This window comes from Phycodurus eques, chromosome 12, assembly GCF_024500275.1.
Source record: "Phycodurus eques isolate BA_2022a chromosome 12, UOR_Pequ_1.1, whole genome shotgun sequence".
NCBI lineage: Eukaryota > Metazoa > Chordata > Actinopteri > Syngnathiformes > Syngnathidae > Phycodurus > Phycodurus eques.
The window spans coordinates 7,317,501-7,345,000 of NC_084536.1; the positions used below are offsets into that span (position 1 = coordinate 7,317,501).

Consider the following 27,500-nt stretch of genomic DNA (forward strand, 5'->3'; position numbering starts at 1 on the left):
TCCTGCCACTGCACCGTTAAAGGGTTCCGGGCTCCAGAACAAAACCTTCCAATGTCAGACCTGCAATGTCCACGTCAACTCTGAGATTCAACTCAAGCAGGTGACGCTAATGAAGCATGAAGCACTATGTTTGTTGTATTAACATCATGTGACTTGTTGTTGTTGCAGCACATCTCCAGCAGAAGGCACAAAGACCGTGTGGCAGGAAAGCCGACCAAGCCCAAATTCAACAAAAGTCAACGCATGGTCAGTGGGTGCGGAAAGTATTCAGACCCCCTTAAAATTGTCACTCTTTGTCATTATATGATATTGCAGACATTTGCTAAGATAATTAAAGTTCTTTTTTCCCCTCATTCATGAATATACACACAGCACCCCATATTGACAGTAAAAAACAGAATTGTAGAAATGTTTGCAAATTTGAAATATTACATGGCCATCAGTATTCACACCCTTTACTGTGACAGTCGTATATGCTCCTTTTTTTCTGACAACAACACCTTCATCGGAGTCCAGATGTTGTTATTTATATTAATTGGACTTCATTGAGAAAGACATACACCTGCCTATATAAGAACTTACAGCTCACAGTGCACGTCAGAGCAAATGAGAATCATGAGGTCGAAAGAACTGCCTGAACAGATCAGAGGCAGAATTGTGGCAAGGCAAAGATCTAACAAAAAAATAATTTCTTCTGCACTTAAGGTTCCTAAGAGCACAGTAGCCATGATCCTTAAATGGAAGACATTGGGGACGACCAGGCCTCTTCCTAGAGCTGGCCGTCCGGCCAGACTGAGCAATCGGGGGAGAAGAGCCTTGGTGAGAGTGGTAAAGAAGAACCCAAAGATCACTGTGGCTGAGCTCCAGAGATTCAGTGGGGAGATGTGAGAAAGTCCTAGAAATTCAACCATCACTGCAGCCCCTCTACCAGTCGGGGCTTTATGGCCGTGTGGCACGAGGGAAGCCTTTTGTCAGTGCCAGACGTATGAAAGCCATACAGAGTTTGCCAAAAAACACATGGACTTCCAGACTATGAGAAATAAGATTTGCTGGTCAGATGAAACCAACATAGAACTTTTTGGCTTTAATTCTACATTAGAATTAAGTGGGATTTGTGCAGGAAACCAGGCGCTGCCCTTCACCTGCCCAACACAATCCCAACAGTGACTGAAGCATGGTGGAATAGTGAAGCATCATGCTGTGGGGATGTTTTACAGTTGCAGGGACAGGACGAATGGTTGCCATTGAAGGAAAGTTGAATGTGGCCAAATACGGAGATATCCGAGATGAAAACCTTTTCCAATGTGGTCAGGACCTCAAGACTTATCCGAAGGTTCACTTTCCAACAAGACAGTGTCTCTAAGAATGCAGGTAAAATAACAGAGTGACTTCAGAACAACTCTGTGTTTATTCTTGAATGGCCCAGCCAGAGCCCTGACTTGAACCCAACTGAGCATCTCTGGAGAGATTTAAAAATGTCTGTCCACCAATGTTCACCATCAAACATGACAGAACTGGAGAGGATCTGCAAGGAGAAATGGCAGAGGATCCCCAAATCCAGGTGTGAAAAACATGTTGCATCATTCCCCAAAAGACTCATGGCTTTATTATCACAAAAGTTTGCTTCTACTAAGTACTTAGCAAAGGGTTTGAATACTTATGGCTGTGTGATATTTCAGTTTTTTTTTTGGGGGGGGGGGGGGGGGGGGGCTGTGTGTACATTCATTAGGATAACTGAACTTCAATGATTTTACCAAATGGCTGCAATATGACAGAGTGAACAATTCAAGGGGGTCTGAATACTTTCCATAACATAATTTTCCAATAAGAAATGTCAACATGAGTAATTGGTTCCAGCCTCAACAAAAGGCCCAATTTAGTAAAAGTTTGTACACAATATAAGGCTATACTGTACTGTATATCAAACATGACAAGGGGTAATTGATGAAAAATCTCTATTAACCAAGTTAATAACAACAAGCATAACTGTCCCTCTCATTCAAATGCGTCATGAGTCCCTCTGGTGCGTTCACACACAGACAGTCAGAAATTACAAAAACCCTTAACTTTTAACAATCATGTTGCTACAATTGTGAAGAATAAAAATGAGACTTTACGGCGATCTGATCGGTGTGATTGGTATCGGCTGATAATTAGCATTTTATGCTGATCGGCTTTCATGTCATAATTCGCCGATCCGATCAATGACGTCATCGATCGGCTGCACGCAAGACATTTAACTCCTCGTCGCGTATAAATCCAAAAGCTTGTTAATTTTTAGCCTTGTAACTTGAACTGCGTGCCTCCCTTGCCTCGTGTTCATGACACAACAATAAGGAAGAGACTGGGTAAAGATGGCATCGATGGCAGCGTTCCAAGGCGAAAACCACTGCTGACCAAGAAGAAAATAAAGGTTCATCTTACTTTTGCCATAAAACATCTGAATATTATATGGACTGACGATGAAAGTTGAGCTTTTTGGAAGGTGTGTGTCTCGTTACATCTGTAGAAAAAGAACATCATACCGACAGTCAAACATGGTGGTGGCAGTGAGATGGTCTTGGGCTGCATTCTCCTTCAGGACTTGGACATCTTGCTGTGATTGATGGAATCATGAATTCTGCTCTTTAACATAAAATCCTGAAGGAGAATGTTCAGCCATCAGTTTGTGACCTCAAGATGAAGCGTACTTGAGTTCTGCAGCGGGATAACGATCCAAAACAGACCAGCGACTCAACTTTTGAATGGCTTTAAAAACAAAATGAAGGTTTTAGAGTGGCTTAGTCAAAGTCCAGACAGAAATGCAGTGGCATGACCTTAAAAAGGCTGTTCATGCTAAAAAAAACTCTCTATTTTTGCTGAATTCAAACAATTCTGCAAGGAAGTCCATCCATCCATTTTCTGAGCCGCTTCTCCTCACTAGGGTCGCGGGCGTGCTGGAGCCTATCCCAGCTATCATCAGGCAGGAGGCGGGGTACACCCTGAACTGGTTGCCAGCCAATCGCAGGCCACATACAAACAAACAACCATTCGCACACACATTCACACCTACGGGCAATTTAGAGTCTCCAATGAATGCATGTTTTTGGGATGTGGGAGGAAACCGGAGTGCCGGAGAAAACCCACGCAGGCACGGGGAAAACATGCAAACTCCACACAGGCGGGGGTGGGGATTGAACCCCGGTCCTCAGAACTGTGAGGCTGACGCTCTAACCAGTCGCCCACAGTGCCGCCTCTGCAAGGAAGTGTTGACTAAAATATCTTGACAGAGATGTGAAAGACTCATTGCCAGTTAAAAAAAAACCGCTTGATTTCAGTTGTTCCTGCTGAGGATGGCCCCAACCAGTTATTAGGTTTAGGGAGCCATTACCTTTTCACACAGGGTCAGGTAACTGAGTAGTTTTTTATTTCCTCAATAAATGAAATCACCATTTAAAAACAGCATTTTAAGTTCACTTGGGTTGTATTTGTCTATTTACATTTGTTTGATGATCTTAAAGTGGGGAAACTATGCAAAAATATAAGAATTTGAGAAGGGGGGCCAATACTTTTTCACTGCACTGAAACCTAGCTTTTAATCTGATCAGTTTCTGTTAAAGGAAGAACTAATTCCAATTGTTCTCTGCCATCCTGGCAACACTTCCTGTTTCCTGTCAGGAGGTGACCAGGCCCCCACTGTCCGCCTCCTTCGTCCCATCCTCATCTTCCTTCCTCCGTCCTGCGCCTGGACCAATCAGAGTGAGCCAGGGCTCTTCCATGCTCTTTTCGCCCTACTGAAGCAAGAAATCCTGGGAAAAAAACAGCAACAGGTATCTATGCAATGTTCTGGAGTGGGATCAGGGAAGTGTGAGCTAACGATGCTAACGTTAGCGGGTAGTGTTTGCTTGATGCTGACATTATCAGCTAGTGTTTGTTTCATGCTAACTTAAGCGATGAACTCCTGGTCTCGATGATCGTGCAGGTTTGGAGGTTCTTCCTCTTCTGCCCGGAGCTTTCGCCAAGAGTGATGTGTCCAGCTGTGAGGTCATCAAGCTGTCGTCCAATCAGCGTGCAGGACTTCCAGAACAAAACGTCCTCCTTCCTGCTCCTCCTGGATTTAACAAACTCACAAACGCTGGCCACTAATGTTGGCATTGTTAGCTCACGCAAAACCTAGCCACTTGCATTTTCACTAATGTAATGGTGTGCTTTTTTATTCGACCTTTTGAACACGTGGCTAACCTTAGCGGTGAGACAATACTAACTAGCTTCAGCAATTGGCTTCCACTAATACCACACAATGGAGGTTTTGGCTGGCAGTGACAACACAGTTTGACGAAAACAACATTTAATTGATTTGGGGTTTTTTTTATAAACAATTTTATCTTCTTACTGTGTGGACCAGACGTTTAGAAGTTAGCGTTAGTATCATTATGGATTGATTGGTTGAATGTTTTGTGGTCGACGTGTAAAATTGCGTCGTCCTGAACAACTTGAAAGTCGCTGATATTGGGCTGAAACCCATGTCCAAATTTGGTCTACAGTGGATCTATACATGTTCATGGTTCCTACTTGTTTTTTGGGGTTTTTTAGAAAAAAAATCTTTCTGTTTTCCCACCTGATTTTCGTGGAAAACGCTTATTGGCGGTAGGTATATCCTCAGCGGTAGGATTGTTGGGTTAAAAAATACAAATTAAAAAAGTCTCAATGCAGTTATAATGAGCGGCAATTATTCGTAGATTTTCACTATTCACAGTCAGACCCTGTCCCTATCACCTGTGAATAGTGGGGGTCCACTGTATTTCCTTTTTTTTTTTAAACAAATCGATGCTATTGGTCAGTCCCCACGTAGTCTGTTATTTTTAGAAATGATTGGTAAAACTAAAGTATTGAAAATGGCTTGCTCTCATGTTGATGACTTGGATTTTTTTTTTGCCATTTCCTGCAAAGTGATGTCACTATGTGCAGTCTTGATGATGATGGCACCAGCAAAAGCAGCTCCTTCTCCACTTGTGATGATGTCATCAAGATGCAATAATGTCAAAAATGCAATATTCACAGTTAGTTGTACTTGTGAAATTTGTAAATACTTTTTTCACATTTGTTGTGCTTGTCTGTGGTTGATTGCATGTTTGACAATGTCATAGTTCGTCTACACCAGTGATTCTCAGTGTGTACACGTGCTCCCTCTCCATCCATCCACCCAATTCTTTCAGCTTATCCAGAGTTGGGTTGTGGGGAAAGCAGCTTAAGCAGGGAAGCCCAAACTTCCCCCTCCCCAGCCACTTCGTCCAATCCGGACCAAACTCTTGACACCGGCCGTACAGGGACCAAAAAGCCTGTATTAAGGGGTCCGGTATCCCATCCTCCCAGAGCACCTCCACAGGAGCCCCTGGGGGACACAGTCCAACACCTCAAAGTCCACAACGCACATGTAGACTGGTTGGGTGTACTCCCATGCACCCTTGAGGACCCTGCTGACAGTGTAGAGCTTGTCCACTTTTACACATCTTGGACGAAAACCACACTGCTCCTCCTGAATCTGAGATTCGACTTCCAGACCCTCCTCTCCAGCACCCCTGAATAGACCTTACCAGGGAGGCTGAGGAGTGTGATCCCCCTCTAGTTGGAACACACCCTCCCTTTCTTCTAAAGGGGGACCCACCACCCTGGTCTGCCAATCCAGAGGCACTGTCCTCGATGTCCATGTGATGTTGGAGAGGCCTCTCAGGCAGGACAGCCCCACATCTAGAGCCTTTAGGAACTCTGGGTGGATCTCATCTGCCCTGCCATCGAAGAGCTTTTTAACCACCTCAGTGACTTCAACCCCAGAGATGGGAGAACTCTCCTCAGAGTCCCCAGACTCTGTTTTCCTCATAGAAAAGCGTGTCGGTGGAATTGAGAAGAACTTCGAAGTATTCGGCCCACCGACTCACAACCTCCTGAGTTGACGTCAGCAGCACCCCGTCCCCACTACACGCAGTGTTGAAGGTGCACTGCTTCCCTCTCCTGGGACGCATGGCTTCATCGAACTCCTTCCACGCCCGAGTTTTTTCCCTAGTGACCACCGAAGCTGCATTCAGCTTCGTAAGCCGGTACCCATTAGCTGCCTCCGGAATTCCACAGGTCAAAAAGGCCCGATAGGACTCCTCCTCCAGCTTGACGGCATCCAGTCATCATCATAGAGGGTCTTTGAGCGTACGAGCGTTCTTTGCCCTGGTTGACCCGACCAAGGGCATAAAGCCCCTGACAAATTAGCTCCTTGGATCATTGGAACGCACAAACCCCTCCACCACGATAAGCTGATGACTTGAGGTAGTATGCCAAAGAATCACTTATATGAATGTCCATTGAAAAGATGAAGTACAGTGGACCCCTGCTGTTTGCTGGGAATTGGGATAGCGGCTGACTGAATTGCAAAAATCTGCAAATAATTGACGGCCATTATAATTGGATTGGGGGAAAAAAATATTTTTACCCAAAAAAATCTTAAGCGGGGATGTAACACTAATCACGCAATTCTGTGCTCACCATGGATTGTCCATAACGAACTGTTCAAGCATAAGGGTGTCCACACGTGCACTTGGCACCAGGACACCCTTGGTCGCCGTTCGATGATCGACTTTGTGGTCGTATCATTGGGCTTGCGGCCGCATGTCTTGGACACACTGGTGAAGATCGGGGCGCAGCTGTCAACTGATCACCCCCTGGTGGGGGAAGATGCCGGTCCGACCTGGCAGGCCCAAATGTATTGTGAGCATCTGCTGGGAACGTCTGGCAGAATCCCCTGTCAGAAGGGGTTTCAACTCCCCACCTCTGGCAGAACTCCACTCACGTCTCAGGGGAGGCGGGGGACATTGAGTCAGAGTGGACCATTTTCCGCACCTGTATTGCTCATCCGGGAGGAGCTCAGAGTAGAGCCGCTGATCCTCCGCATTGAGCGCAGCCAGATGAGGTGACTCCTCTCAATGCGGAGGATCCCCTCGGAAGAGCTGGAGGAAGTGGCTGGGGAGAGGGAAGTCTGCTTTCCTGCTAAAGCTACTGCACCAGCGATGCGACGTAGGATAAGCGGAAGAAAATGGATGGTAACACCAATCAGTGTTTTTGGGGTTGACCCACCTGCCCCCGAAAAAAGAAAAAAATTGGGGGGAAAAAGGTGAATATGCGGGGGTCCATTGTACTTCCGTATCACGTACAGTACATTTTAAGTAGTTCAGTTTTACGTACAATGCATTTGTATTTTATGTTTAACTGTTTTTAAAATGGTGGCACGGTGGGAGAATCTGCCTCACAGTTCTGAGGGCCTGTGTTCAAATCCAGCCTCACCTGTGTGGAGTTTGCATGTTTTCCCTGTGCATGTGTGGGTTTTCTTTTAGTACTCCGGTTTCCTCCCAGATCCCAAAAAAACATGCGTTGTAGGTTCATTGAAGAATCTAAAATTGCCCATAGGTGTGAATGTGAGTGCAAATGATCGTTTTTTTCCATGTGTTCTGTGATTGGCTGGCGACCAGTTCAGGGTGTACCCCGCCCCCCGCCCAAAGACAGCTGTGATAGGCTCCAGCACGCCCACGACCCAAGTGAGGATAAATGGTATGGAAAATGGATGGATGGTTGTTGTTTTTAAAATATATAAGTACAACTTGTTTAACTTACAGTACGTGCAATACGTTTTTAATGGGAGCGTTCACGAAACGTCGTGACATAATTCTGGCCCATGCGTATCACATTGAGTGGCAAAAGTCCCATTCACTTCCATATAATATTGGCTTAGAAACCTTGTTCTCGTGGCTTTTAATTGCAGTATGCAAGTTTGGGCCAGCTGATGCCAAGCAAAGCTTATATATGTATATATACAAATATGCCCCAAAGTGACCTGACTAAGAGGATATATTTGATCGGCAACTTTGAATTTCGGTCTAGACAAATGATTTCAGGAAAGTCTACAGTACGTCTCTTGATGCAAAATGTTACTCATTCAATTGTTGATTGAAAAATGTTCAGACAGCAAAACGTACGTCTCCGTATGTGATTTGTATTTGCATATTATAAGGCTCATTATAAGGCTCCGCAGGGTGTCCGGGCTCTCCCTTAGAGATAGGGTGAGAAGCTCGGTCATCCGGGAGGATCTCAGAGTAGAGCCGCTGCTCCTCCGCATTGAGAGGAGCCAGATGAGGTGACTGGGGCATCTGATTCGGATGCCTCCCGGACGCCTCCCCGGTGAAGTGTTCCGGGCACGTCCCACCGGGAGGAGACCCCGGGGACGACCCAGGACACGCTGGAGAGACTACGTCCTTCGGCTGGCCTGGGAACGCCTCGGGATCCCTCCGGAAGAGCTGGATGAAGTGGCTGGGGAGAGGGAAGTCTGGGCGTCCCTGCTAAAGCTACTGCCCCCGCGACCCGACCCGGATAAGCGGAGGAAAATGGATGGATGGATGGATGGAAGGCTCATGCAGTGCATACGGAAAGTATTCACAGCGTGTCATTTCACATTTTATGTTCCAGCCTCATTCCATCATGGAATATTTTGTTTTCTTTTTTTCCTTTTCCCAAAATTCTACACACGACACCCCATAATGCCAATGTGAACAAATCTTTTTGGAATTTTGTGCAAATTTATTACAAATAAAAAGCTAAAATCACATGTACATAAGTATTCACAGGCTTTGTCATGAAGCTTGAAAAATTTAGCTCAGGTGCATCATGTTTCCACTGATCATCCTTGAGAGGTTCCTACCGTATAATTGGAGTCCACCTGTGCTAAATTCAGTTGATTGGACATGTTTTAGAAAGACACACAACTGTCTATATAAGGTCCCACAGGTGACGGTGCATGTCTGAACACAAACCAAGTATGAAGTCTTGAGTTTGTAGACCTCTGAGACAGGATTGTGTCAAGGTGCAAATCTGGAGAAGGGTACAGAAAAAATGTCTGCTGCTTCGAAGGTGCCAACGAGCACAGTGGCCTCATCATCGTCATCTGTAAATGGAAGACGTTCCAAACCGCCAGGACTCTTCCGAGACCTGGCCGCTCATCTAAACGGCAACCGGGAGAGAAGGGCCTTAATCAGGGAGGTGACCAAGAACTTGATGGTCACTCTGTCAGAGCTCCAACTGTCCTCTGTGGAAAGAGGAGAACCTTCCAGGAGGACAACCATCTGTGCAGCACTCCACCAATCAGGCCTGTATGGTAGAGTGGCCCCACGGAAGCTACTTCTTAGTAAACGGCACATGGAAGCCTACCTGGACTTTGCCAAAAGCCACCTAAAGGACTCTCAGACCATAAGAGAAAATTCTCCGGTCAGCAACATTTTTATTTTGAACACTCTTGAGTTTGTCTGTGGAAGCTCATGATGCTAACAATAATGGTTAGCGTTTGTATGCGTGACCCCATGAGGCTAACAGTAACTGCAAGCATGCTGCGAAGTTTGTTGATGATAACTGGACAGAACCGGACTGAATGATGCTGGTGGATAATGTGTGACCGTCCGGTTAAGATGTCAGCCAGAAGACCAAAGTCCACAAGAAGACTCCTGAGTACACTAAATATCCCACCAGGGGCATGTATTTATTTATTTGATTACTTACTTATGTTGGAGGGCGGGGATAATTTGGTTTAAAGCTAGTGCACACACAAACTGTACAGTACCAAGTGAGTGTACTCTACCTGTGACTGCTACAAGTGGCTAGCAGACAACTTTGACGGCCAGTCTAATGACAAGAGCCGGTTGTGTGTCCGTGTGTTTTGCCGTCACTATAGAATATTTTTAGAATTGATTATTCTATTGAATAATCAGTTTAAAAGTTTTTTTTTTTTTAGTTTGTTGCATTTTTTCGTGATTGCTGTTAAATAACCAGTTATTGTTGATTTGGTATTGTTTAATGATGAAACAAAACAATCAACGATGAAGCAATATCACACACGAGGGACTGATGTACTCACCAGCCTTTTTTAAAAGTGAGAGCTACTTCTTGGCTACTGATTCATACAAATGAAGGGCGACTAGTATGATATACACTTCTGAGGCTGCTTCAGGTTGAACAGGTGAATACTTTAGAAGGCTTTAGAACTTAACCTTTCAATTACCTGAAAAAAAATTCAAGACTCTGTGATTAAAAACACAGTTTATTGGCCGATTCTTACCTGTAGGGGGATGGCGGCCTCCGTCCATTCCAGTGTACTTTCTGGGGTCCCTGGCAAACAAACATGATTTTCCAAATAGATTCAACTGAACTGACGATTATTTCTTCCATAAAGTGATTTTGATTTAGTGACTGGTTTGCACCGTAAAATTTGTCAGAAAAGAGGCAAAAATGTTGTGAAAGAGATTTTGTGTGTGTGCATGCAAGCCCGAGTGTGTTTGTGTAAGAGAGTATAAGTGTGTATGCAAGAGAGAAAGAAAGTGTGGTGTGCGTGTGGACTAGACTTGACCGGTGTCAAGAGGAGGAGTTTTAAGTCCTCCTTAAAAGAGTCATTAAGTCCAGGATAGACCTCAGTGGCGTCTTAAGACAGACTCTCCTTACCAGGACATACTTTCCATTCTATACGATTTCAAAGTGAAGAACCAATGTTTTTTTTTTTTTTTTTTTGTAACCATCAATGTTGACGTGTAGTTTAGCACTTGTACTAGTAAATGGCGCAGTACGTATATAAGGGGTCCGCAATGCAGAACTACGAGGACTCTGTGTCCTTTCCGGGGTCCTGGGGTCCCTTCCAGAGGAGAGTGATCTTCCAGCTGTGCCTGGCCGCCATCCCCTCGGGATACAACATACTATCTAGCCTCGATCTGTTGGCCGTGCCCCCCCACACCTGCCGGATCCCCACCGGCAACCTTAGCCAGGAATGGATGGAGGCCGCCATCCAAGAATCGGCCAACAAACTGTGTTTTTAATCACAGTCTTGAATTTTTGTCAGGTAATTGAAGGGGTAAGTTCTAAAGCCTTTTAAAGTATTCCCATACACCAAAGAGTTCTTTGACTTTAAAATGTGCAGGAACAGTTTTTGGTACTTTTGGAACCAATTGTTGTTCCCTGGCAGCTCTACCCTAGCACAGTCCAAATACAATATATTTTGTAATGTTTGTAACAAAGGGCAGAAGGATACTTCCTGGTGATAGAATATGAGTGACTACCGCTGGCCTAAACTGAAGCCATGACAAAACTTGTGTTTAGGGTTGCACCACCAGAATACCCCAAAAGGTTTGGTTTTCTTTCACTCGAGTCCTAAAAAAAAAAATCTAAACTAATTCTGTGGGTGAGAAGTATACAGCATAGGCGACGTAGGCCAGCGGCCTCCTCCTCCAACAATATTTAAATAAAATAATTTGTGACGCCCACTGGCACCCCCTTTACGTTTCTGTCTGGATAATAACAAATGAAACTACAAAATAAACTATAGTAAGTGTGTTTGTCACTTGGCAAGGCACGTCAGATGACGTGGTTGGGCGCATCTCAAGTCAGCGAACGAGCGATCAGGCAGAACAGGACAGGTGATTTTATTTACAATTGTTTTTTTCCTGAATGAAAAGAGAGGCTAAACCCTCGGACGCAGTTCCATAAAGAAGAAAAGCGGAGGAGGCAAAGAAGTCCAACTATAAAGGTAACGTTATGTCAACATATTTTTAAAATATAATTTTGGGTAAAGAACGTTATAGCTAACTAGCTTGAACTAAAGTAAGCATTAGCTTAACACGCTGATGTCGGGTGACCAGACATCCTCTTTTAGCCGGACATGTCTTTTTTTGACACCTAAAAATGTGTCTGGCTGAAATTGCAAACTAGTCAGGGATTCTTCAAGTACTACATGGGCTAGGGCTGGCCCTGGTAGGATAAATGGAGTCATAAATGTCAAATAGTTGCGCAGAGAAGATCACAGAAGTTCCTTGGTGGTGTAGAAACCACTTATAAAGAGAGAGACTGGGAACCAAACCTCCATCAGGTTTGTGGAACATTCAAGACTTGTACCCCGTTTTATCTGTCTGGGTCAAATGACACGTAAGTGTTTGTTTACTAGTGGTGTCATCAGCGAAGCTTCGGCTTTTGCCACCAGGGGAACATGGCGTCATTAGGAAATGACCTTTACGCAAGGTTCCTCCAAACGTTTGGAATTCCAGCGGTGGCAAAAAGTCCCGAAATTGTGCAGTTAGCAAATTATTGATCACTGAGCTTTGTACTGGACCCTAAAGCCAGTTAGAACTGCTCTACAGATGTGGGTCGAACATTAATGTGATGTTTCCTGGTCAGCTGGTTGCCGGACACGTGGAGCAGAGTAGCTGCAGCCGCTTTCAGCTTAGCCTCATCCAGAACCTCAGCACCTTGAACCTGAACCTTAGCACACTGGGAACCACCTGGAACCAGAATCTGAGCCCGCTTGGATCCGGATCAGGTCCACTACTGTCCAGCCTGAAGCAGGAGGATTGTAAGGACGGTTGGACCTTCAGCACAGAACACTACCAGTCCACCGTGGTCACTGAGGTACAGTGGTACCTTGAATTGCCAGTTTAATTTGTTCTGTTACAAATCTCATAACTCAATTTACTCATAAATCAAATGCATTTTCCCCATTGAGATGAATTGAAATTCCATTCCAGGCCCCCCAAAAGACACCATTCTTTGTTTCCTAAGAAAACTGGCACTTTTACCATGCTATTGTTTAGTGTTAGCGTCTCCTCATGCTCCTTGCAAATGTTCTCATTTTGTATTTGGGTTTGACGGCTTGTCCCAGTCAATAAACGGCTCAACAGTAGCTCTCCTTTCCCCCCCCCCCACTTCACTGGAGGACCAGTGCCTTGACTTCTAAGTGTCCCAAGTTCAATTTGTTCTGTTACTGAGTTTGTAACTCAGTTTACTCATATTTCAGATTCTGAGTGTGATGTGGGATGCCGGGGATAGATTTTGCCTAGGGCTCAGACTCGCCATCTATATCTCGGTTCATTATTTGTGTTGACAGTAACAAATGACCGGAATCCGAATTGAATCGTTACTTCTTGTACTATTACAAAAAAACAGTCCAACAAATTAAAAATTCAATTTAATAATTTGAAAATTGCCTTTTGAACCGAAAAGAGATTATGCTGGGGCATTTTTGCTGCTGCGTCTTCCTCCGGAAAAGTTTTTATTTTTAGTTTAAAATGGTTTACTACTTTAACCACGATCCCTCGCCCTGCCCTGGTTTGGTGCTCGTCTCAGTGCCGTAAATCCTCGCTGACGGGGATTGGCTGCCTCCTTCCTAGCTAGCTAGTTAGCTGGATGGCTAGCCGGCTAGCTCTCATCATCTCCTATGCTGTGTTGGATCAACTTTCTCCCATTCATTCTGCCGTGGTTGCCTCCTTTCCGGCTTCGGTTGTGATGCTGCCATAAACATCCGTGCAGCTCCTCCAGCTCGGGTAGTGGACCATCAATGGAGGGATTCGGCTAGTTACATCTGTGATCCATGGTCAACTGCAAGAACAAACTACAACTGCGCAGCAAGCCGAAATGGTGTTGACCATGAACACAGACACGAAATTGTGAAATATTTCTTTTTTGAGGTAAATGCGGTGTGGCAGCCGTTGCAGCTTGTCAGAATAACATAAGTAGTATAATATTCTAAGATTCCTTTTGATTCGAGTCAGAAAATTCTGATTCAATAATCGCTTTTTCACGTTCACTTGAAACCCAATTCAAGTCACGGTGACAACTGATTCGTGCACAGCCCGAGTTGTGGGGATCTCTGCCACCATCAAGCTGCTGCGTGACTGTGGCTCTTCATGCCCACATGCAAGGACATTGCAATACCTTAATAGCTCCTTTTTTCTTTCTTTTTTTTCCACTTCACCCGTGGCTGCGTATCTGAAGCTTGCTCATAATTCCAATTTTGGCTCACAACACAAAGCAAAACATCGACCAAGGGATCGTAATTCATCAAACTGGCAAGTTGGGGCACTTATAAGTCAAGGTGCCACTGTACTTCTGGTGGTCTTGATTCTTCTTCCTGGTGTCGCAACAGAAATGCGGTCTGATGTTCTTGTGGTCCCGCCAGTTCAATCTGGTGTGTGAGGACCAGTGGAAACCGCCTCTAAGCACGCTGGCCTACTTCCTGGGCGGACTGTGCGGGTGCTTCATCTCGGGTCAGCTCTCCGACAGGTACCTTCACTTCCTCCCCGTTCTCCACTTAACAAAAACATCCTATAACAGTCCCACTCGACTGGGTATGGCCTTCAGGTTCGGCAGGAAACCGGTTCTGCTGAGTTCCATCGCCCTGCTCAGCATTTTCAGCAGCGTCCTGGCTTTGGCACCGTCCTGGGAGCTCTTCACTGTGCTCTTCTTCATAGCCGGCCTCGGACAAATCAGATGCTACGTTGTGGTCTTTGTTCTCGGTCTGTGTCTCCTCCTCTTTTCCAGGCTTTGGAAGTTCTTGACGCAAACATGGTTCAATGCTCGAGGTTTCTCTTGATTTGACTCTCAAAGGAGTCAAAATTTGTCAAAGAGCAATAATTTAAGTGTTACCGAAACAACTGGCAATCCTACAGTATCTCAGTACAGATTATATACTTCATCACAATCGTCTGACTTGCCTCAAATAGTACCTTTAGTCTTCATAAAAAGTGCATTCTTTGGTGTATTGTTTTTCGTGGTGTACAGATACCTTCAACTTATATGTGCCAGCTCATCTCTACATCAATTTGCGCTTCCAGATGTTCTAGCAGTTTAAGTTCATCTGAATTTTTTAGTCGACTTCCACTATGACTTCTTTTGTTGTCTTTGCATTCATTTATAAATGAATTTTGCGCTCGAGAAATGACTGCCAATGTTTGACCTTTTTGCCAAAGCACTTATAACAGTGTCATCGGAATATTGTTTTAATGTATTGGTATGGTTTTGAGCTGACATATCACACACACACACACACACACGCCAATTGTTCACACTGCACAATATACATTTGAGTGAACATATAACAGTTGCATGCAGTACCCCAGTACTACATACATACAGTACAGTACTACATACTCTTTCCTCAAACAGTGCCGATAAATGTAACCTTCTGTGGCCCTTTTGATAAAAAGGAGACAGCATTTAATGAGAAAGGGATTCAACATTAAGCTGAGCAGTGATCTGCTTTTTCTTCTTCAGGCTCAGAGATTCTGACGGGTCCAACCAGAGTATTGTTCTCCAATCTGTGTTTGCCCTTCGCTTATGTGTTTGGCATGCTGCTGTTGCCCGGTACTGCCTACCTGGTCCGGACCTGGCACCCCTTGGCACTGATCCTGGCACTCCCTGGTCTGGCCTGTGTGCCGCTCTGGTGGTGAGCTGGTCTTGTTAGAACTTCTGGAAGTTCTCCAGCATCCAATCCAGAGACCGTTTATGTTCTTAATGTACCGCCTACATCATGCTCTTCTGACCCTTCTGGATCTCGGTTCACAGTCAAGATCGCGTAGTGTACTATCCTCTGTGTTCTGTTGTAGGCTCCTTCCAGAATCTCCTCGCTGGTTGCCATCTCGTGGACGTCTGAGACAAGCCGAAGTTCTGCTAAGCTCTGCTGCTCTGGAGAACTGCGTGGGAGCTCCGGAAGTCATCTTCAAAACCAACAAGGTGAACAGTAGAGGTTGGGAAAGATAAACCGCTGCAACAGGATATCTGTTCGTAAAGGCGACAGATATGACTAGCGGTAGCAGACTCCTTAATCGCTACATAAGTAGCGAGATTACCACTTAAACAAAATGTCTCCATAGCCTCAATATTTTAACATCAAATAGCTTTTCAGTAGTTAAGCTACTTTCATGGCCACAGCGATAGCAAAGTAGCATTTCACAGACGCGAACATTTCCCCTAGCAGTTGTAAACATTAAATGCAACGTCATGTTAGATGCCTGCCCTCAACACCCGGGGCTGGCTAAATGAGCACAGCAGAGTGTAAACATGCAAACAATGGCAGAGGTGTGTACATTTCTGCAATTCCCATGGGCTATATACAGCCGGAAAGGAAAGTTCGGAAAGTTTTCAGACACCCTTAAATTTTTCACTCTTTGTTATATTGCAGCCATTTGTTAAAATTATTTAAGTTCTTTTTTTTCCTCACCAATGTACACACAGCACCCCATATTGACAGAAAAAAAAAACGGAATTGTTGAAATTCTTGAAGATTTATTGAAAAAGAAAAACTGAAATATCACACAACCATAAGTATTCAGACCCTTTGCTGTGACACTCATATATTTAACTCGGGCGCTGTCCATTTCTTCTGATCACCCTTAAGATGGTTACACACCTTCATTTGAGTCCAGCTGTGTTTGATTGATTAGAAAATCAAACACAGCTGGACTTTTTGATTGACTGTGTGCGAGACCACTTTGGCTCTTAAATATTCGTTTCTTTTCTACAAAAAAAAATGTTTGTGGTCTATTTAAATAATTAATTTGGGATTTGAAAATGTATATAATTGTTTTATTTTTTTTATTTACAGTACCATAAAGCAACAATGTTCAGGGATAGGTGGTCTTTTACATGTTTGAAAATAGGGTTACACAGACTAGAAATTCTTTTAGTAGTAAGAATGCCATTTTATAGAATTTGGTCATGTCAATTCAAGGTTCTTTATGATTAATGTCTGCAATCAACAAATGTTAAATATTGCATTGTTTCCGCACTGTATCGTATCACTCCCATACTGATCTGTATCGTATCGAACCGTTTCGCCTTTAAAGATATTATTTTTTAATCAAATCGCAACCCGTGGATCTAGATCTGTATCGACTCGACCTTATGCCAGATTCCCAACCCTAGTGAGCAGACAAAAACCTTGTTTTGATGTGATCACACAGGTCCTCAATTGTGTCCTCACTAGGGTTTTGACTTGGGCCTTGACTCAGATATTCACTAGACTCTTCACTGAGGTTCTCAATGAGGTCTTCTTTGGGGTCTTCATTTGGGTCTTCTCTCAGGTCCTGAATGTAGTCTTCCCTGGGGTTTTTCTCCTGGCAGGTCGGGAATCAGTCACGCAACCAGTCGGAATCATTGAATTTTGTGGACCTGGTGCAGACGAGGAATGTTCGTCACATGTCGCTGATCCTGTGGATCATCTGGTGGGTTTTTATCCTTCACCTTTACCTGGTCGTCATGGCATCCGGCATTAAAACTGAGATCATTTACTGTTTTGGTGTCCGTATTCAGCGTTATTCAAAGATGTTGTCAAGTTCCAACTTGTCCCTGAGCTTGTTATTGTTGTTGCGTTTTGTTCAGGTTCTCGCTGAACTTCAGGTACTTTGGCGTGTCGTTCAACATGTCGTCTCTGCCTGGAAACCCCTTTGTGAACTACTTCCTAGTGTTGGCCATTGAGGTTCCTGCTTACACTGCTGGCTGGCTGGCAACTCGTTGTCTTCCTCGTCGTCTATCCTTTATCACCTTCACAGTGCTCAGGGCGCTAGCGCTGCTCCTGGTCCAGATCTCTTTGCAGGGTGAAGTCAAACACACTCTACACCAGTCATGCACCATGTATTTGGTATCTAGGGTTCAGTGTGGACTTAGCAAACTTAAGACACCTCTTAATATCACCACCATCATGTCACAGTTATACAAACCATCAATACTATATCAAGAAGCAATGTAACGGCATGAAATTCTCCTACATAGACAGTGGGTACGGAAAGTTTTCAGACCCCCATAAAATTTTCACTCTTTGTTATATTGCAGCCATTTGTTAAAATCATTTAAGTTCATTTTTCCTCATTAATGTACACACAACACCCCATATTGACAGAAAACAAACGTAATTGTTGAAATTTTTGCTGATTTATTAAAAAAGAAAAACTGAAATATCACACAGACATAAGTCTTCAGACCCTTTGTGACACTCATATATTTAACTCTGGTGCTGTCCATTTCTTCTGATCATCCTTTCGATGGTTCTACACCTTTATTGGAGTCCAGCTGTGTTTGATTATACTGATTGGACTTGATTAGGAAAGCCACACCCCTGTCTGTATAAGACCTTACAGCTCACAGTGCATGTCAGACCAAATGAGAATCATGAGGTCAAAGGAACTGCCTGAAGAGCTCAGAGACAGAATTGTGGCAAGGCACAGATCTGGCCAAGGTTACAAAAAAGATTCTGTTGCACTTAACGTTCCTGAGAGCACAGTGGCCTCCATAATCCTGAAATGGAAGACGTTTGGGACGATCAGAACCCTTCCTAGAGCTTGCCGTCTGGCCAAACTGAGCAATCGGGGGAGAAGAGTCTTGGTGAGAGAGGTAAACAAGAACCCAAAGATCACTGTGGTTGAGTGCCAGAGATGCAGTCGGGAGATGGGAGAAAGTTCTAGAAAGTCAACCATCACTGCAGCCGTCCACCAGTCGGGGCTTTATGGCAGAGTGGCCCGACGGAAGCATCTCCTCAGTGCAAGACACATGAAAGCCTGCATGGAGTTTGCTAAAAAAAAAAAAAAAAACACCTGAAGGACTTCAAGATGGTGAGAAATAAGATTCTCTGGTCTGATAAGACCAAGATAGAAATTGTTGGCCTTAATTCTAAGTGGCATGTGTGGAGAAAAAAGATTCACGGCTGTATTAGCTCAAAGGTGTGCTTTTACTAAATACTGAGCAAAGGGTCTATAGCTGCGCAGCCATAGCCAGTTTGTCTTTTTAATAAATCTGCAAAAATGTCAACAATTCAGTTTTTTTTCTGCCAATATGGGGTGCTGTGTGTACATTAATGAGGGGAAAATTAACTTAAATTATTTTAGCAAATGGCTGCAATATAACAAAGAGTGAAAAATTTAAGGGGATCTGAATACTTTCCGTACCCACTGTATCATCTGGGCCAGTTCACAATCAATATTAAGCTAATAATGTCAAATATTTAAAAAAAAAAAAAAACGTCATTCTCACTCCGGTTCTTGAATGATCAGTTGGTCTATTGATCAATTCCTGGTCCAGATCCCAGTGCATGGTGAAGTCCAGCAGACTCCACTCTGAACAATGCTGGTCTATACTGAATGCAGGATTCTTGTGGTTTCTGCTCCCCCTGCAGCTCATCCAGACCTGACCCTGTCCCTGGTCCTGCTGGGGAAGTTTGGGCTTATGGCCGGTCTGAGCATTTTATACATGTACAGTGGAGAACTGTACCCCACCGTGATCCGGAACACAGCCTTGTCGTCTTGTGCCACGTTCTCACGGCTCGGATCTGCAGTGTCGCCCTACATCCTAGAACTGGGTCAGTCCGAGTTCTAAGAGGACATGTTCACTGGTCTTCATTGCGGTCTACACTGGGGACTTTACTCAGGTCTTCAGTACTGTCTTTCCACTAGTCTTCACTCAAAGTCTTCATTTAGTTCTTTACCAGGGTCTTCGTTCTGGTCTTCACTCACTGGGGTCTTCATTTCTTCTTTACTGGGGTATTAACTAGGAATCTTTACTGGGCTGTTTCTTCACGTCTTCACTAATGTCTTGCCTGGCGACTTTACTGGAGTCTTCACTCAGTGTCTTCACCAAGGTCCTTTCACTGGGGTCTTCACCGGAGTTTTCACTGTTGTCTTCACTGGGGTCGTAGTCTTTAATAAGGTCTTTCCCGTAACTTTAGTTAGAATACGCGGTACAGAAAAAATATAAATACATATACATTTCGTTATTGCATGAAATGAATCAATCATCAGTTGCACACGCAAACTCACCGTGCTCCAATAAAATAACGTGAATGTCATGCAAAACAGCATGTCACTGAATAATTACTGCAGATCAATGCACTTTAGCTGTTGCCTGACAGAGACAAGTTCACCTCCGCAAGTGCCACTCTCAAATTCTTTTCACAACAAAGTCTGTTCATTTTCTTTGTTATTATGTCTATCATTCCTTGAAAAGAATGTCTCGCAAAGATACTTTGTAACTGCACCACAGTCTTCACTAAAGTCTTAACCAAGGTATTCACTGGGATATTCCCTCTGGTATTCACTTAGCATTTCACTGGGGTATTCACAAGGTTAGTGAGTGTCAAAGTGTAGTACTAGTACCACTAGTGGTACACAGGATCCTTCTTGTGGTACCACTAGTGGTACACAGGATCCTTCTTGTGGTACCACTAGTGGTACACAGGATCCTTCTTGTGGTACCACACAGGATCCTTCTTGTGGTACCACTACGTGAAAGAATCACTGCCTAAGTAGTTCAATTGTATTTAAAGTATCATTAAACTTACCAACAAAATGTCTTGTAAAAGGGGGCACGGTGGGCGACTGGTTAGAGCGTCAGCATCATAGTTCTGTGGTCCCGGGTTCAACCCCGGTCCCGCCTGTGTGGAGTTTGCATGTTCTCCCTGTGCCTGCGTGGGTTTTCTCCGGGCACTCCGGTTTCCTCCCACATCCCAAAAACATGCATTAATTGGAGACTCTAAATTGCCCATAGGTGTGTATGTGAGTGCGAATGGTTGTTTGTTTGTATGTGCCCTGCGATTGGCTAGCAACTAGTTCAGGGTGTACCCCGCCTCCTGCCCGATGACAGCTGGGATAGGCTCCAGCACGCCCGCGACCCTAGTGAGGAGAAGCGGCTCAGAAAATGGATGGATGGATGTCTTGTAAATTTGACACACCAAAAAGAAAAGTATTGTTAGCAAGCCGGACAAATTTGAATGAATACAAAATTTGCTGAGTATGTAAAATCAGGCTTCAAAATGGTCAAGAATTGAGACGTTCTTTCAGTTTCCAGAAACCCCGCCCCTTAATATTTTCAGCTGTCAATCAAATTACATGCCTTCTTTTACAGGCGATACACAATGCACACGCTCTCATGGGCCGCACAGAGGCCCTCCGCGGTGGCCAAGAAGCTTCTGAGCCGTGACGTACTGACCGGCAGCCGTGCTGGGACAATTTTCCCTCTTTTGCCTCTGTTGAAGTTCGGCGAGCTGTTAATCGTGCTGCCGCGGAAGAGTGTTCTTGGCCCTGCGTAGGCGGCCACAGCAGTGCAGTGGGCCATAGTCCCCCTGGATGATCTTTTTTCCTCTTCCTCTCCCCGCGACATTGTGGTCGGCAACTGTGAGGCTGACTGCCCTAACACTGTTGCGTTGGCGCTGGGTTGCCAGGGCGGCCGAGTCGTCTGCTTCGCTACACTTTGCACGTGGGGGCGGGGGGGGTACTCTACGGCAGGGAAACGTAGCCCGAATAACACGTAACACTTCAGGGAAAATTTAGTTTTTTCAAGTTGTAGGCATAATTTGATCGCTAACTGGAAGCGGCAATTCCGACGATTGCCCAATGCATGGAATGAGGATGCTTGGTAATTATATAATGGGGGAGGGGCAGCTCATACTGTCAAGCGCACCCCTGTTTTAGCCCCGCCCAAAAAAAAAAAAAAAAACTGACATAATGAAAAAGTTTAATTCAACAATTCAGTATTTAATTGTTCTGCACGTTTTCCGCACTTCAAACACATTTGTTGTATTTAAAAAAATATATATATATTTTTAAATAATAATTACTTTATTGGGTTTTTAACTTTTAAATTCAATGCATTTGCATTTAATCTTTAAGAACTGTTTTTAAACTTTTATTTATGTGCAGTTTTTAACTTTTATGCAGCACGATGGAGAACTGGTTAGCACACCTGCCTCACAGATCCGAGGACCTGGGTTCAAATCCGGCCTCCACTGTGTGGAGTTTGCATGTTCTCCCCGTGCCTGCGTGGGTTTTCTCCGGGCACTACGGTTTCCTCCCACATCCCAAAAACATGCGCGGTAGGTTCATTGACGACTCTAAATTGTCCGTAGGTGTGAATGTGAGTGTGAATGGTTGTTTGTTTATGTGTGCCCTGCGATTGGTCTGGTGAACCGATCAGGGTGTACCTCGCCTCTCGCTCAAAGATAGCTGGGATGGGCTCCAGCTGGCCCGCGACCCTGGTGAGGATAAGCGGTACGGAAACTGGATGGATGGATTTTTAACTTTTATGTGAAGTGCATTGTAATTGAATTAACTAGTTGTTGTTTTTTTTACCCCTGTATTTAATCAGTGTTAATGTTCAAACTGCATAATGTTCAAACCTTGTTTTTGATGAACACTTGGGCCTACTGCGCCGTTGATGATTTTAATGCTGGTCATGATGGTGGTACTTGGAGTGAAAAGTTTGAGAACACTGGAACAAGTTCTATTATAAGAATGTTTGTGCACATGTCTGAGTATGTCATGTGATATGTTGCATGTGTCAGGCGTGTGGTACGACTTGCTGCCGTGGATCCTGGTGGGTTCCTTGTCTGTGTTTGGAGTTGTGCTCAGCATCTTCCTGCCTGAGACCTTCACACACCCGCTCCCCGAAACCATCCAGCAGATGGCCACCTTGCGCAAGTAAAGAATTATCAATCAATCAATCAATCATTTATACTGCATCTCTCCTGCCCTCAGGTGGCCATGCTCGTCTTCTACTGCAAAGCGTGATAGGAAACCCTCTGAAGACCAAACAACAGGACCACAGGTCATCTGGACAGCTCACTTTTAGTGTTAAAAGCAGAAGTGGGTAGAGTAGCCAAATATTGCACACCTACGGGCAATTTAGAGTCTTCAATTAACCTACCATGCATGTTTTTGGGAGGAAACCGGAGTGCCCGGAGATACGGTGAGAACCTGCAAACTCCACACAGGTGAGGCCGGGATTTGAATCCCGGTCCGCCGAACTGTGAGGGAGATGTGGCACATAAAACAACTTTGACCAAGACATATCATTTTTAAACTTTCCACCATTAACGTGACTCAACTGATTGACTTGGACTTGACGTTTAACTTGCTGGCTTCTTGGCCAGGTCACCATTGCGATGTTCCGTTTTAACTGGTCTTTTACCTTGTTATGTAAAGTTTAAATTAAATAAAAATAAATCTGGTTGCACAAGGATGCGCTCTCTCTTATTACTTGCATGTGGCTGTGTTCAGAACAGATCACATTCAAACTCATGTTCAATGGGAGTCCACACACACCTGCCACTATTTCAATTTTGAAGTTGGGGGGAAAAAAAACAAGACATGCATAGGGTCGTACTTTATCAACTAAAATAAAAGCTGTTTGCTGACCAGACTTATTGACAAGGTGCGTGTGTGCGAGAGAGAGAGAGAGAGAACAGAAGATGCATGGTTACTTGTGACCATTAAATAGTGCAGTGCAACACCAAAAAACAAATGCAACTTACCGCAAGGTGTTTTTTTCCAAGTTACAAGTGGGCTGAAATACCCAAGTTTAGGCAATGGCAACACTACTGTTTTTTTGTAGTTTGTAAATCATTTTTATTGGCCTGCGACACCCCAATAGAAGACTTTGTGTGCGGCCATGTGACTTTGTCGTTTGCTTGGTGAACTTGAGTCAAACATTGCTGTGGTAATCACGGGGTACTGGAGCCACTGCGACTGAAGTCGAAAAATAGATCGCGCACGCACTAATTGATCAATGCAAGTAATGGCATGGAGATTGTAACGGAGTAAAAGTACAGTTTCTTCTTAACATAAACACTCCAGTAAAAGTCAAACGTATGCTTAATTAAAGCCACTCTGACAAGTACAATTTACCCAAAATGTGACTTGAGTAAATGTAACAAGAATCCTCCCCACATCTGGATACGAGTGAGTTGTACAGCACACGCACGCTCCAAGAACTTTACGTCTTGGTTCTGTTGTCCGTTTGTCCACCGGATGGCGACAAAACACCACACAGCATGAAGCATTCAAGGAAACAAAACAGACTTCAGGTTTTTCTTGGGAGAAACAAACAAAAATACCCGATACAAAATGAAGACTTTTTACAATTTTCTGTGAGACTTGAATGCTTTTTTTTTTTTAATAAAAAAATGTCAAAGCACACAGTGGTCATGAATGTTTGCATGAATAACTTGGGAGCAGACTTCAAGAATGTGTCATGTACAGTAGTAGGAATACTTTCGTTACCATCTCTTTTTTTTCCCGTCAAATAAATGGTTCAAGTATCGACAGAAAAAAAAAAAAAGGAAAGATGAACTCATAAACGTCCAAGTTTTGTTGTTTCTATGCTGTTAAATGTACACGTTGAAGGACGACGGATTGAAGACACTAAATTGCCCGTATGTGTGAACGTGAGCGCGTATGGCTGTTTTGTCTATATGTGCCCTGCGACTGGCTGGCGACCAATTCAGGGTGTACACCGCCTCTTGCTCGAAGTCAGCTGAGATAGGCGCCAGCACACCCACGACCCTAGTGAGATAAGCTGTTCAGAAAAATGGATGAATGGGTCAATTTGACTTGCAACATAACAAGGGGGGTTATTAAATATTTGCACATGTAAATAATGAAAGCGTGGTAAGGAGGAAGTCTGGATTGCCCCGTCAGTCAGGACTGTGCAAGGCGTGATGGGAAACACACCCTCATCAGCGGTGGTCACCGCTGCATGTCCTTGTCCAGAAGGTCTTTGGCCTCGTTGATTTTGGCAGCGAGATATGGTGAACCACCTGCTCAAAAACGGCCAATTAGGCTTCGCCATGCTTTTTCTTGTTTTGTTTTTTTTTAAGATGAAGCGAGGCTCACCTTTATCGGGATGGTTAAGGACCATGATCCTTCGGTGTGCCTCGCGTACTTTGGCCTTTGTACTCACCGGACTGAAATCACACACACCACAATAATGAAACAGGAGTTAAGCAGCGTTAAAATCCACTTGTTGTTCACCTTATGCCGAGGACGAGGCTAGCCTCCCGTTTGGACATCTTTTGCTCGAAGCCTCCTTTGTAGTACGACGAGAACGCCTGAGGACGACGCAGGCACATAAGCCGAGCCGTGTCAGATTGAATGAGCGGCGCGCGAACTCACCGGTGCGGGCATCTTCTGGACTGTTTCCGACAACATCTGCCCTAGAGGCTTCCACAGCTGGAAGGCGTAGCGACCTGCCACATCAAAACATTGAATTTCTAGTAATTAGGAAGCCGGGAATGTTTGCGAACGCAATCACTGCGTGGACATTTTAAGGATCTAGGTCCACAAGTTGAAGTTGAAGTGGCCAATCCAACCAGACCCAGTATTTTGACAAGCTGTCATTTTGAAGAAATCCTGGCACATTGCTCATAAAAGCAGAAAGTGGATTTGTTGTTTTATTGAGCGTGTTGAGTCATAAGAGTACAGTCCTACTTCTTTCCGGCAAAAAAAAAAAAATATTTTAGAGGGAGATTTAAAAAAAAAAAAATAATCATTACTAACAGATTAAACTATTGAAGTTCTTACCAGCAAAACCTGCAGCAGCCACACCAAGACCGACTGCAATCAGCGCGCCCCCCTGTGGACAAAACACGTATTATTTTTACATTTAACATTCAACAAACTTATACATCAAAGTGGCTCGATATACTAAATATGTATTGTTTATAAGACAACTTAAGATCTAGAAATCATTTTAAATTTAGATAAATCTCCACAACCACAAAAGGCTCAGACCATAAAAAACTAAAGTGGAAACCTTTCAGAAAGAGGGTGCATTTGTCCCTCCTGCCTTGTAAATGTATACATCAAAATACATACATGGTGTGGCAGTGCATGGGGGGGGGGGGGGGGTTTCCACCAAACCAACCTCTTTGGAAACTGAAGTTGGTGACTGATACTTTGCAATATTCAGCATCTTTAAATATTTCTACAGGAGGTATTCATTTTCACAGAACTGTATTCTTCACAGTCCAAACATGGCACAGCGTATTATTATTATTATTTTATGAAGTAGGCTTACTTTGCTGTTGAAACTTCATATTTTAGCCTTCACAGGTATATCAATATCAGGTGGCAAATGCTGAGTGGCAGGAAAGTTCAGAAGGGCATTTAAAGGGTCAGAGTGCAAAGATTTTCTGGCGGTCAGTTACAATTCATATCGATGATGTTATGTTTTGTCAAGATTCGCGTCCTGCACTTACTCTGAATGAGGAGCTACGTTTTGGAATATGGACAGGATGAGGCTGTATCTACGTACAAGTCCCATTCACCTCCATTATAATATTGGTTATTGTTTGAGTTTGGGCCAGCAAATGCCAAGCAAAGCTTCTGTACAACAGCGGCACCCAGGATTTACCTTAAATACGAAATTACGGGCAAATGTGTCCCAAATCCGTCCACTGGCCTGACCAGAGGGGATGTTTATGATTAACAACTTTTTGTTTACCAGTCTCTTGGCGCATTAAAGTAAGTGTTCATCAATTCAATTGTTGATTGGAAAATGATCAGACACGTATTTGCATATTATAAGACTCGTAACCATTTGCAATTTGTAAATGTACATGATGACGTCACTTATTTAGCATTAGCAAACAGCTAATGCGAGAACATGCAAGTAGCGGTCAGCCAGGTTGACACGCGTCTTTTTCCACCCACCATAAAACAGCCCCCCCAAAAAAATGTTGCCAAATGTGTCGAACGGACGCTCACCACCCGCTTGTCGATCTCCGCCTCGCTGCCGGAGCTCACTTTCGGCCTGTACTCCGCGTAGCGCATCATTTCTCCGTCGCAGGAGGTCGCCATGTTTGATGACAAGCCTGACTAAAGTGACGTGGTTTCCGCTTTGCGCCCTTCAACGTAAGAGACAAATACGCCCTTCAAAGCAAGAGTGCTGCTAGGAAGTAAGGCTTCCTAAGGGCAGCCATTTTTTTTAAGGCGGAAATAAACATATGCCTTACCTGTTGCGCTCTAAAATATAAAATTCACGTGATGCTACAGAAATAAACATGTTGAATCTATTAAATGGATCTCTCTGCCTCTCCCTCTCTCTGCAGACTTCGGGTTTTCAGCGGACGTCGCGTTTCCATAGTGATGGATGCTGCCACTCTGCCACTTGAACGGCGGGCGGCCATTGTGTGGCGTGCGTTCAAGGGGTCAGGGGGGTCAGAGTGACGGTGGCTGTGGCTGTGGAGCTGAGGGAAGGAGGGGGGCGGGGGGTCATAGTCCGTGGCAGATGAAAGCGTCTTCAGTGCCATCATCATTTAGTCATCAGCCCAACAAATGAGGATGGATGATTACGAAGAGAAGCACATTCAGTAGCTCCAAATGGCAAGAAGTTGAAAAGCACTTGGAGCCTCAAAAGCTTCGCGAAAAAAGAAAAGAAAAAAAATCAATAGGTTTCTTCGATTTGTACTGTGAGGAAAGGAGAAAAGGAGGGAAAGCCGAATATGCAATACACATGCCTGTTTTTTTTTTTTTTTAACAAATATAGATTTTTGAGAGAAAAATTTCTATAAGTTTGTGAAAAATTCTAATTTTAGGAGAAAGAAAAGTCACTTTTCAGAAAATTTTCATTTGGGGTTTATTCAAGATTCGTTTTCTCAAAAGACATCGGAGACAAAAAGTCAAAACAGATTTCAAGAAAAAAAAAAGTGGTTTGAAAATATGTATGTATAAAAGGGTCCACATTTGGTCTGAAATTTGAGGAAAAGTCGTTTATTTTTATTTTTTTATTTTTATAATAATTTTACTTAGAAAAAAGGCCAAATTTAATTTCAAGACTTTTTGGGTTACTACACCCTCTATATCCCAATTTGTTTATTTTTCATTGACAGCAACAAATGACTTCCCAATCAAAATCAAATTGTT

General features: G+C 44.0%; 2 protein-coding genes and 1 pseudogene across 5 annotated transcripts in view; 2 read left to right on the forward strand and 1 right to left on the reverse strand.

Moving 5' to 3' along the window:
- LOC133411076 (zinc finger protein 385D-like) overlaps window positions 1-8,707 on the forward strand; it is a 23,279-nt gene extending 14,572 nt beyond the window's left edge. For 2 of the 4 annotated variants that reach the window (XR_009769613.1, XR_009769614.1), the window contains 4 exons: window positions 1-100; window positions 169-246; window positions 706-1,561; window positions 3,658-3,745. The exon at window positions 1-100 is cut by the window's left edge and continues 97 nt beyond it. Coding sequence is in view for 2 of the 4 variants with exons in the window: in XM_061692937.1 (XP_061548921.1) it covers window positions 1-100; window positions 169-246; window positions 706-888 (361 nt within the window). In the remaining 2 variants the exon portion in view is untranslated. Of the gene's footprint in view, window positions 101-168; window positions 247-705; window positions 1,662-3,657; window positions 3,810-3,961 lie in introns of those variants that run through there. The other 2 variants (XM_061692938.1, XM_061692937.1) reach the window with 2 other exon arrangements.
- Window positions 8,708-10,149: 1,442 nt separating this feature from the next.
- On the forward strand, window positions 10,150-22,805 carry LOC133411082 (organic cation/carnitine transporter 2-like; annotated as a pseudogene).
- Window positions 22,806-23,607: 802 nt separating this feature from the next.
- Window positions 23,608-26,655, reverse strand: dnajc15 (DnaJ (Hsp40) homolog, subfamily C, member 15). Its single transcript, XM_061692944.1, has 7 exons — window positions 26,591-26,655; window positions 26,343-26,482; window positions 25,158-25,209; window positions 24,750-24,823; window positions 24,609-24,685; window positions 24,471-24,541; window positions 23,608-24,394 (listed from the first exon to the last, which is right to left on the reverse strand). Exons 2-7 carry the CDS (start codon window positions 26,433-26,435, stop codon window positions 24,324-24,326), a joined length of 438 nt encoding a protein of 145 aa, XP_061548928.1. The 5' UTR covers window positions 26,436-26,482; window positions 26,591-26,655; the 3' UTR covers window positions 23,608-24,323.
- Window positions 26,656-27,500: the final 845 nt, after the last annotated feature.

Bases quoted from the DNA above. Each gene is read 5' to 3' on its own strand.
- dnajc15 (XM_061692944.1), bottom strand. From the start codon at position 26,435: ATGGCGACCTCCTGCGACGGAGAAATGATGCGCTACGCGGAGTACAGG. The intron at 24,686-24,749 runs GTGAGTTCGCGC...CGTCGTCCTCAG, and splicing joins TCCAGAAGATGCCCGCACCG to GCGTTCTCGTCGTACTACAA. The intron at 24,395-24,470 runs GTGAGCCTCGCT...GTTTTTGAGCAG, and splicing joins CCTTAACCATCCCGATAAAG to GTGGTTCACCATATCTCGCT.